Source organism: Meriones unguiculatus, chromosome 10, assembly GCF_030254825.1.
Source record: "Meriones unguiculatus strain TT.TT164.6M chromosome 10, Bangor_MerUng_6.1, whole genome shotgun sequence".
Lineage (NCBI taxonomy): Eukaryota > Metazoa > Chordata > Mammalia > Rodentia > Muridae > Meriones > Meriones unguiculatus.
Window position 1 is genome coordinate 67,509,155 of NC_083358.1, and position 12,135 is coordinate 67,521,289.

The following is a 12,135-nucleotide window of genomic DNA, read 5'->3' on the forward strand; positions in this document are numbered from 1 at the left end:
CACCTACCTTGGCCTCCCAAGTCCTGGGATTAAAGGTGTGTGCTAACACACGTGGCTTTGTTTTCTAGTCTCATAAGTACCTCTCAATCCAGTCAAATGACGAATTCCTCACTTCAGCCTTTTACATATTCTTTTTAAAATTTATCTTTCCCCTTTTCTATTTAGAATACGTATTACTGTCCTTAAATACATTCCTTAGAATGTGTATTATCAGTCCTCACCTGATGGCTGGTCAGATGGCTAAATGGGTAGCGTACTGTCTGTGTAAACATGAGGGCCTGAGCTTGGATTGCCAAAAGCCAATTGGATTATAAAAAGCCAGGCATTGTGGTGCGCTGCTGTTCTTGCAGCACTGACAGGTGGAAACGGGTGGACTCGAGCCCCAGCAGCTAGTTCCAGATTTAGTAGGAGACCCTGTCTCAGGAAACAAAGTGCAGGGTATGACAAGGCAGCTCTGCGAGGAAGGGATTTGCAGCTAAGCTCAGTTCCCAGAATCCACATGGTCGGAGAGAATCCGCTCCCTCAGAGTCCCTCTCTGATCTCAGTGCACGCACACTTACAGTAAATAAACGGAAGCCTTATTGTAGAAAATAAGTGGCGAAGCACTTGAAAAAGAAGACAGCAGCCTCCGGCCTCCACAAGTGCCTTCGTGGGCAAGCACCCTCATACACATATGTATCTATACACATACCTTCAGGTCAGAAGTTACCTTATTTGGGAATTTCCGTTGGTGTTTATGATGCTGTGATAGCTTCCCTCTGTATTTCATATGCAAACCTCCAAGGTGGTATGAATCACGTCAAATCATTTTTAAACTTATATCTCTTTCCTGCTCAATACGTGGCTTTGTGGTGATGGTTTGTAGCCTCTTTATCTTACATTTTTGCTCTAAGAGGGGCTTACTAAAAATATTTTCCCACTCCTGTGTCTGACAGCTGGAAAACAGTTACAGTGTTGTGTGTGTTTAGTGCAGGGAGCAAGCAGAAAGAAGTTATAATGAATTTAAAATATAGGGCCCTTCAGCTAGATGGAAAGGACATCTCGATGAATGGGGGAGGAGGAAGAAAATCACAGTGGTGGGAAAACCAGTAAGAAACTCAGAAGATTGGCATAGGCAGTAAGAAGGGTCCGTGCAGGGTGGCCAAGAAGACATGGATGCTGGGAGTTGTCTAAGAGGTCAAGTTAGGGAAGGACCTTGAAGCCATCCTAAGACTACTGAAAAGCAAGTAAAAACTGACAGTTTGAGGGCAGAATAGAAGATGGACACAAAATAAGAGGAAGGTATCACCTAATGAGGTCCTAGGCATGATTCTGTGATAGGTTGTCAAAAGAACAGTTAAAGTGGGACCATTAAAGTCAAGAAATGTCATGACATGTTTCAAACTATTCATGTAGATTCAAAGTGGTCCAGGGTGGTAGCAGAAATTAGAAGGAAGAGACAGACTTAAAGGTGCTATAATACCAGTGATGAGAACACAGCAAGCATGATATCACTGGATGGTAGAGGCTAAAAAGACATGAGCTGGTTTTGAGTAAAGCCAGGAGATAAACTACCTCAGGCTTTGTAAAAAAACAAACTACATTTATTTATTTTGGATATGTATGATCTGTATGCACTGTGGCACACATGCAGAGGTCAGAGGACAACTTTTGGGGGTTCATTCAAGTTTTTCATTATCTAGTTCCTGTGGGTGGAACTCAGCTCATCAGGCAAGGCAGCAAATGTCTTTAACCATTGAGCCATCTTGCGGTACCCTTTGTGTGGCTGGCTGATGCAGTGCTCTGAAGTAGGTTTCTCCTTTCAGTACAGTGGTAGCAGGTTTTTAACTGCAACCACGATAGCAGCAGTGTGTTTAGACTGTATTTATTTGGTCTTGTCTCTTCTCCTGATATGGCTCACTTGTCCTGTTAGATGTGTACAGCTGTCAGCATTTTTCCCCCAAAGGATTCTTTGGCCAAATAAAATTATTTTATTGTTTTTTTTTTTTAATACTCAAATGGCTATTGTCCATTATTTTTTCTCCCGCCTTCTTTCCTTTATCTCGTTGGTTTCCTTTGTTCCCCTAGATCATTTTTTGCATATACCACATATTGTGTACATATACCACATTTTCTTTAAGATTTTATTTTTTCTGATATATACAGTGTTCTGCCTGCATGTACACCTGCACACCAGAAGAGGGCATCAGACCTAATAGATGGTTGTGAGCCACCATGTGGTTGGTGGGGATTGAACTCTGAACCTCTGGAAGAACAGCCAGTGCTCTTAAGCTCTGAGCCATCTCTCCAGCCCTCCCACATTCTCTTTACCCATTTATTTGGTGTTGGATGCCTAGGTTGGTTCTGTAAGTTAGCTGCCGTGAATGGTGCTGTGGTAAACATTACTGTGCAAGTAATCTGTGAGAGGGTTGATTTCAGTCATTCCAGTTAATACCCAGGGGTTACAGGGAGCCGATCGATATATCTGGTTTGAGATTTTCTTTTGAGAGACATCTATACTGACATTCATAGTGCATTTCCCACCAGTGGCATATGAAGTATTCCTTTTGGTCCATGTCCATTTCAGCATTTTTTTGTTGTTGTTTTCTAAATAATGTATGCCTTTCTTACAGAGAGATAGAATCTTAGTGTAGTTTTGATTTGTATTTTATAGCTAATCAGACTGAATATTTCTTAAGTATGTTTTTTACTCATTGTTTCTATTTTTTTCTTTTTTGTGTATGGTTTGCACACGTGTGTATGCATGTTTGTTTCCATGTATTTGGCTGTGTGCATATGCATGTTATGCATGCATTTGGAGGCTGTATTGGGTGTCATGCTCGATTACTCATCATTTTATATTAAGGCAGGTCTTGATAGTCCTGGAGCTTAACCAGTTCTGGTTCCCATCCCTGCCCAGCTTGTATGATGATTCTGGATACCTGAACTCTAGTCTCAGTGCTCAGCGGCAAGTGTTTTGTCTACTGAGCAATCTCCCCAGCCCTTCATTGAGTGTTTTAATTTCATTTTTTGAGAACTATTGTTCGCTTTGGTCCATGTATTGATTTGATTGTTCCATTTCTTGGCTACTTTTGTGAGTTCTTTGTATATTTTAGATATTAACTGTCTTATGTGTAGCTAGAAAAGATTTTCTCTTATTCTTGAGCCTGTTATTTCATTGGATTTTCTTTTCTGTACAGAAGCTTTTGAATTTAAGGTCCCATCGTTGACTGTTGGCATTGTTTTCAGAGGGACCCGAGGCCTATTAAGAATGTTCTCGCCTAGGCCAGCTTGTTGGAGTGTTTTCCCTCCTTACTCCTCCAACAGTTGTAGACCTCACATTAAGTTCTTCGATCCAGTTGGGAGTTGGTTTTTGTGCAGGGTGAGAGATATTCATGCTTCTACATGTGAATATTCAACTTCTAATCCTTAATTGTTTATTTATTGAAAAAAAAATGACTGTTTGGCTCACAGATCCACAGTTCAAAGTTCAGAAACACAGGTTAGTGACAAACCTCAATGAATCTTAATCCATAGAAATTCTTCAGGATCTGAAACTGCTAGTCTTCCTTGTGACTTCAGAATCTTTTGCGGAATCATCAATTCTGTGGAAATCTGCATGTACTTCATTCTTGGCTCAGATCAGCCTTACAAGAATCTGCAACTGCCAGTGCCACAGTGAATAGGAAACCAGAGGCATCTGAGGTTTCACCAATGACTGAAGCCACAAGTTCCTTACCCTGAGACACTTAGGCTGTGGGACTGAAACCAAGCAGCTCCCTCGAGGGCCCAAGCTTCCGGAGTGCCAGGAGCTGCACATCTTAATGACTGTGGATGGGGTCGGGGGTACCCGTGGGCAGGGACCTTCCTCCCAGCTCCACTCTCAGACTGGGCCAACCACCAGTGTCCTTGTGTCTGTCCCCACGCCTCTATGCAATCCTCCCACATTACCCGCCCCGTTTTGAACCCTGCTTGCCTCTGACCTGTTCTAAGTAACACGAAGGCCCAGGAACCAGCCACCTTACACTGCACTCTTGTTTACACCTGAAGGTGATAAGAACCTTCATCTCGTGCTCTCTCCTTCTTTTTTAACTTTCCCCAAAATATAGTAATATCAATGTCCAGTGGTTTACTATAAAAAAAGTAATATTCTCTGCATATATATTTTTTTTAATTTCCCCTGTAAACTGGAGTATATATTATCTCACCATTGACTTATAATAGTATGTGGGATACTACCTCCTTCTTCTATGTATTTTTTTTAATTACCCATTTTTGGATCCCTTGTTAAGTAATTGCTTTCTTGAGAAGCAGAATATAATCTTGTTAGGCTCACTATAACTGTTACTAAATTAGGGACTGTAAGGAGTCCTGCAGATGGTAGATTTCTGTAGCTTTGTTTGCTTGCTGTTTCCCTCCAGGGTGTCTGACAGAAAATGTTCCTTTGCTGTTGTATTCAAAACCTCTAAGACTGGGATGAGGAAATCCATTTTTCCTGTTGGGACAATTTCCTCAGTCATGACTTTCACCTTTGAGATGAACAGTCCAGCTGTGTACTCTGTGTTCCCACAGCTGTTGTACGGTTCCTCGCGTGGTTTACTTCCAAGTCAGTGCCTTTCATCGTTGAACTCTACAACTCTCCATTTGTAGCAGTTTCCGTATGACCTAGTTAGTGATAATTTTACAGAGTCCTCCTGCTTATTCTAGTGACGATTTTCAAACACAGCTTCAGCTATAGCTTATGTTGTCCCCTGGATGGAAATAATCATAAGACTATCAAAATCATCTGCTATCATTTTGTAGAGTGAGTCTCACAGCTTAGTCATTTAGTAAAACCGGTTTCTAATGGCGTTGTTACATAAGTGGGCTTTTGCTCTATTCTTTCTTTATACTTTTTGCAGTAGTGTGTATATTCGCTCTACATGGTGATCTTTGTGCAAGTGTATAGTGTACTTGAGTAGTGTTCCCTTCCTTACGCTTATACATGCCCCTCTCTTTCTTGCATCACTGCCCTTTGATTTAATACCTATTGGGAAAGGTTCACCTGAGGGGAATGCAGTCTTAACTATTTCTCAATGCCTTTTAAAACCATTTTAAAGATGTTCATAGATACTGAACATACAGGTAAGTGTGCATTTTGAGAGAGGGAGATAGTGAGGTTCACTGAAACTGCGCTTGGTTAGGTGTAATGGCACTTTGGAGGCAGAGGCAGGTGGATCTCTCTAAATTCAAAGCCAGCCTGGTCTACATAGTGAATTTTAGGTCAGCAGGGCTATATACTGAGACTCTGTCTGAAAAGAGAGCAGCTACTTCATATTTATTAGACACTGACATTTTAGTTTCATAGCATGTTTTGTTATATTTTTATGGCAAAAGAAAATTATACTCTAGAGTATTTAAATTCTAGACCTGTGTAAAAATCCATGTACGTGGTTGTGGGAGGTTGTGTCACGGTGAAATGCTTGTGCCGTTTTGTTGTCTGTTTTTCTCTTGTTCCTAACATTCATATATGATACTCAGATAATCTTTAACTTACATTTAAGATGAACCACTCAAGAATAATGTGCAGTTAACGCTTGCCTTCTTGCACACACGCCCGAGTCTCACGTCCAGTCTGGATACTGTCTTATGCCGGGTTCCTGCTGTCACCCCTTCACAAGGAGATGGTGGTCTAGACCACTGGGGAGGTCTGACCTGCTGTTTTCAGCGGTAGATCCTCTGCAGCAGTGGTCAGCAAACAAAGCATTTTAACATGACAAAAGTGACTTCACCACTTTCTGGCATGTTGGAGTGTGTGTGTTGTGTACATATTTACACATAACATAACTTAACCCAAAACATAAAGAGTAAAGTTTTACCTTAATATGTGCATTTTTAATTCTTTTGTTGTTTGTAGGTGATAATTCCTGTTTCTCTTTCAAGAGCTCAGTAATAAATTGGAATGCACAGTTTGAAAAACACTAGGGGCTGGCAAGGTGGTTCAGTGGATGAAGGTGCTTCCCACCAAGCCTGATAGCCCAGTCTTGATCCCTTGAACTCAGGGGGGAAAGAGAACTGACTCCCATAAGTTCCCCTCTGACCTCCACAGATACACTGTAATGAAGGAGCACACCTGTGCACATACATATAAAAGTAAATAAATGCAAAAGTGTCTTAAAGACAAGAAACACTAACATTCAGCATTAATGGTAAAGAAATACATTTTTGTCCATATTCTTGAATTACTTAACAACTTTCCTGCTTCTTTATGCATGTCACCTTGTCTTTTAAGAAGTTCTTAATAAGCCAGGCGCAGTGGTACATGCCTATGATCCCAGTACCTGGGAAGGCAGAGGCAGGTGGATCTCTGTGAGTTCAAGGCCAGCCGAGTCTACAGAGTGAGTCCAGGACAGACAGGCTACACAGAGGAATCCTGTTTCGAAAAAGAAAAAAAAGAGAGAGAGAAATTCTTAATTCTACTGTTCTCTGTTACTTACATATTCAAAGATCTACAACATATAAGCGTATTATACAGTCAAATTTTAATTGAAGATTTTAATGAGCCCTATAATCTTCTCAGTAAACACATATTTCTCCTCATTGCCTATAATCAAATAGTAATTTCTTTTGGCTATTCCTTATTTGTATTATCTAGAAGACCCTATTGCCTTGTGATTTAACATGTTATTCTTCGATAGTAGATACATAAAGGAGCTTGTTTTTGTCTTAAGGCTCTTTAGGGAAAGCAGTTAGGAACTCTTGAATTTCTGTATTACAAAGAAAGTTTTGAATATCATCGAGCTTATTTCCTCTCTCTCAATAGTAGTAGTGACTCTAATGAGTTATACTAAAATGTGGTTATATGAAAGTGTGTAATCTTAGCTATCATTCATTACATAAAAAATTTTATGAAGTATGAAGTTAGCCATTATAATCGCTTTTAAAATTACTATACTATTAAAGGGGACCATAAAATTATATTGTTACAGCTCTAAGAATTCACAAAGGATGTAGAAAAAAAGTCCCTGTTCCAGATTGATACCATTGAAATTAACACTAAAACTAAGTTGCTCTGTGGTTGACAGAGTAAGAAAATTCCCTTTGTAGTATGACCAGAGACAACCCAAAGATACTATAGCATATTGTGAAGATTAAAACTTGGGATAAAGGCCGCCTACATAGCAAAAGGTAATTTATATAAGAGTTAAATGTATATTGAAACAAGCATTTATTATGACAGGGAAAATTCTTGAATAATTTATTATCATTAGTAGTTCGAGTTTGTGTTTGCATTAATGGAAGCCTTTTCTCTCTTTCTTTCTTTCAGACACAGAAACAAGTGAAAAAATACAAGGAAGTGGAATACTTCAGTTGTTTGCAAATCTGCTGACACCACAGTCTTCCTGCACAGCCAAAGTAGCCAACATCATAGCAGAAGTAGCCAAAAATGGTGAGGTTCTCATCAAGACTTTTCTCCTCGGAACATCTTCAGTTTTACACCTTACTTGTCAGTATGTTTTATTAATTTATGTTTGATTTCATAGATTAAACTTTTTCTACTTCATTTTTCTTTGATTTTATGTTTCTGTTTTAGATGACTCCAGTTAAGAGTTATTTTCTTTATATATTTCCACTTACTCAGAGTACAATTAAGGGAAACTTCTTATTCGTCTCTGTTGTTCGTTTATCATTTTTTTCATTTAGCTCATCAGTTGTCCATCCTTTGCGTTTCCCTCTGTGTGTTGGTTTGTTGGTGTGTTACCTCGCCTGGCATTTTCCCCCTTCAGTGTTCCCTGTTTTGAATTGACATTTACAGCAACAGTGCAGTTAGGGTGTGTGTTCTCTTTTCCACTCTTGCGTCCATAGAATACAACCCTGTCTCAAATTCTTTACTGAAATTTAACCTCTTCACCTTGGAAAAACAGTGGTTTCATAAATTAAATACAACTTAATTCATCCCATTGTGTGTTATTTCTATCTGGTGACAAATTCCTTGGAAGAATTAACCAGTAATATTTTTACATGGTTTTAATTTGATCAGTTTTAGGAAACATTGACTCTGCCAAGCAGCTTTTAAGCTTAAGGGGAAACTCCAGTAATTAAAATAACAGTGGGTCTTTTATAGGACAGAATTTGTTATCATCCCCTTTATTCTAATATGTTTCATAGTTCAGTACTTTCACAAAGAAATTTTAAAATTTTCCCATTTCATTTGAGTAATTACCATTAATAATTTATTTTGCCAAGAACTGTTGTTTGGGCTGATAAGGTAATGTGTGTTTATGTAAATTACCAAAAGTGAAACTGGCACAAAAAACACTTTCCTACCCTAAAGCTCATCAAAATGCCCTTCAAGTGTTAGTGAGCTTCTATATTGGTAAATCATATTTCATGTTCACTGAAAACTGGCTTTCTATGATTTATTTGCCATTATCTAAGATTACTGACCCGGGCCGAAAATGGAGCCTTCCAATTATTTGTTAACTTAAACTAACCTCTTTTTATAGAAAGCAGCTTGGGTTTTAAGATAAGTGGTATGTTTGTAACTCATCAGAGTCAGAGTATAGATTTTGGGGATTCAGAAGACAAGATTTACTTTTTCTACAAGCCCTCTTTTTTATTGTAGCATGCATTCCGTGTGCCCAGGACAGTTGGACAGTTCTGCTAGCGGAGGTTTAGTCTGGAGGGTCTAAACTCAGAGGAGAGTGCTTGTTAGCATTTGCACTTTGAATCAGGCAAGTACAGGGCATATTACCTTGCCAGTGAAAGTAAATGGGATGGATATATTTGGATGTTTATTGCTTAATTAACCTCATTGCTTTAAAAAAAAATAAGTGGCTGAGAAAGTAGAAAAGATTCTTACTGAAATTTTTTAAACATTTCTTTAGAAATGCAACATGACACAACAGCATATTCATTAGAAACTTGACAACTAGAAAAAAATAATCATTAGAGGTGATTTTTCTTTGCTGTGCACATTATGTAGCTACAAGGAAGAAATACTAATTTATAATTCCTAAGTTCAGATTGAACATAGAATGTGCTTATATTTTATTCGCATATAAAAACATGAATTTTGACATACCTGACTATGTTCAAAATTCAGTGAGACAGTCAAGCATGATATGACAGTATAGTTATAATTATAGTAATAGACATTTAGACCTTTACATAAATTACTCCAGTATGTGACAGACTTAAATCTGGTTTGAGGCAATAGAGAAGTAAGCAAGACAGAGATATCCATGAGTGTATCTTTCCTTTAAAATTGGACTTGTACCTGGGTTGATTGCTCACCAAGTAAAGTACATGATGCATAAGTGTGAAGCTCAGCTTCCTAGAACCCACGTGAAAACTGGGCTAATATGCTGCCTGCCTGCAGTCCCAGTACGCCAGAGGCAGAGATGCGATTCCCAGAGCAAGCTGGTTAGCTAGACTAGCGACTCAATGAAGTCTAGGTTCTACAAGAGACTCAGTGTCAGAAAACAAACTGGAGATCAATGGAAGATCCCAGTGTCAGCTAGGCCTCTGCACAGATGCGCATACAGTCTTGTGAACATGCTGTTCCACACATACAAACATGTACACACATGCAATAAATAATAATAAAAACTAGTATAAGAGGTATTCATAATAGTACTAGTAATTCCCAACATTAGCCACTATTATGTGCTTACGCTGTGTTGTGTTACATATGTTGTTCTAAGTTCTTGTAGTTTGTTTTAACAAGTCCTCTAGGCCATTTAAGTGAGTATAAGATTAACCCAGTCTTGGTCCAGAGCAACAGAAAGTCAGCAGCATGAGGCAACATTATGCTTTTTATTCCTATATCAGACTTTATACCAGCATGTGCAGAGCATTAATAATCAGAGGGACCCAGCAAGGGCCCTACAGAAACACGAGAGTTTTTTATTCAGTCATTTAATGTATTTTAACTCTGTCCTTCATTCTATGTCAGGTAGGTGTTTTAATGTATAATATTTTTTCTCTAGAAGCAGCACCTTGAAATGTCGGGGGGGGTACCATGTTGTCTAGTAGCTAACCTTCACTTGACACTTCAGGTGTTGGAACCTCACCATGACCATGCAAGAACAGCTGTCAGTATTACTTCTAGAGATAAGAACAATAAAGAAAGCCTCTATCAAAAGCAGAAGCTTGACCGTGAGGTCATTTTTCCTGTAGCCATGCCTTGCTGTTTCCTTTGCATGTCAAGAGAAAATTGTATAAAGCTAGCAGTTGATAAAGGAAGGTCATTAAAAAATTCGAACTCTGTTGATGTAGCAGATGTACCTAGCACTCCCTGTATTTGGCTTGCAAGCTTTGGGTTAGTTCTTGGTTCTTATTTGATCAGTATGTATGTAAAATTTATGAATCTGTGTATACAAAGAGAATTATTTTGTGGTTTTCATCGTAGCCTGTACTTTATGATAACACTGAATAAATATGTAGTTGAAGTAAGTTTGACAAAGAAAAAGTGAAAATAAGAAATTATGAATATTTTACTAAACCAAAGGTACAAAGAGCTGAGAAGCCACTTTGTTTTTAAATTTTATTAACATAGAGCTAAAACAGTGCCTCTGAATGGAAGTTCATACATAATGCAAAAAATAGGATAAAGTAGAATGTGTGTTTATGGACATGCAGACACATGTACACGTGTGTAGTGGCTTCTGCTCTCTTCGGCTTCCACCAGCCTGTGCTCAGCCATGCCGCTCTTTCTGTCCTCCCCATAAGTACTTCATGGTTTCCATTTTCTGGAGTTCAGATTGACAAGAGAGCCCGACCTTTTCTTCATTTCATTACCAGTGCTCCGTTTAGCTGATCTTTCCAAGTAGGCTCGTTACTGTCCAGGCTGGGTGTGTTTTAGAATCCCGCCTGGCATGGCTGGGTGCAGATTCCTGTGTGTATGCTAGGAACCCCTGTGAATGCAGATGACCATCAGAGCCGTTCCGAAGCTTCTCCAGTATAATACACACGATATTTTAGACATTCTCGATAAGTTCTGGAGTCGTACATGTGTGCCTGCACACGCACACACACGGAGAGAGGGAGGAAGGTAAGGAGAGACGGGTTGGTTATTTTAAATTAGCTAAGGAGTGTTACCCATCTTCATTCAAACAGGATTTTTAGGAGTTTACTTCTCCAGGGGCTGCCAAGTTGCCTTTATATTAACCACAAATTGGCATCTGTAGGAGCTTTGTCCTAGCCATTTGCTTCCTAATAAAAATGACCAGAACACTGTTACAATTTTTCTGTATTTATTTTCCACCATTTTACAGATACTGATTGTAAAGTCCAGATTTTGAGACATTGGTGTCAGATAAACAATTAAAATATTAGAACAAAGAAAATCTATAATTTCTTGATTTTTGCATTCTTTGAAGGCAGTTAACAAAACAGTAATGTAGCAACAGGCACCGTTTTTGAAATAAAAATCCAAATTATACTGTTTCTGAATTTCCTATTTGAAACAGCAATAAATAAAATTATCTCAACTATTGTAAGATAAATGTAGCTTGGTGAAAAAGAAATGAGTCATTTTAATTATTTAACAGTTGGAGTCTCTAGACATTTCTGAAATACACACTAACGTGCAAGGAAGCCCGCAAGTAGATCGATGCTGGTGTCTTCTTAGCTCCTGCGTGTGCATAACATAACTCCTTTTCTCAGTACATTGTAGGATGGTCTACATTAATAAAACTCAGGGGTTAGCTTTAGAAGTAGGAAGGAATTTTAATCATGGGAGTGTAAACTGCAGTAGGGTTTCAGTAATACCATGATAAGAAATACTGTAGGAAAGAAATCCTGTAGGCAGAGCGCTTATCTCTGTCACTCACACCTGTCCAAAGGGAAAGATTGTTTAGGAGTTACCTGCTCACCTAATACCTTATATGCCACACTTGGAGATATTTATTTGTTTTATTTATTTATTTATTTATTTATTTATTTATTTTGCTTTTTCGAGGCTTCTCTGTGTAGCCTTGGCTGTCCTGGACTCACTTTGTAGACCAGGCTGACCTTGAACTCTGATACCTACTTGTGTCTGCCTTCCAGAGTACTGGTATTACAGGGGTGCCTAGCTTTTTTTTTTTTTTTTTTTTAATTAAAGAAATGAGAAAGATTGCTTATAAGGCTACACACGGACTACATGAAACAAAAACAGACAAAGGCATGGAC

General features: G+C 38.7%; 1 protein-coding gene across 4 annotated transcripts in view; it reads left to right on the plus strand.

Annotated features, from left to right (window-relative positions):
- Rap1gds1 (Rap1 GTPase-GDP dissociation stimulator 1) overlaps window positions 1-12,135 on the plus strand; it is a 123,544-nt gene that overhangs the window by 45,546 nt on the left and 65,863 nt on the right. For all 4 annotated transcript variants that reach the window (XM_060392633.1, XM_060392632.1, XM_060392635.1 and 1 more), the window contains exon 3: window positions 7,286-7,408. In XM_060392633.1, coding sequence (XP_060248616.1) covers window positions 7,286-7,408 — 123 coding nt within the window. The remainder of the gene's footprint in view (window positions 1-7,285; window positions 7,409-12,135) is intronic.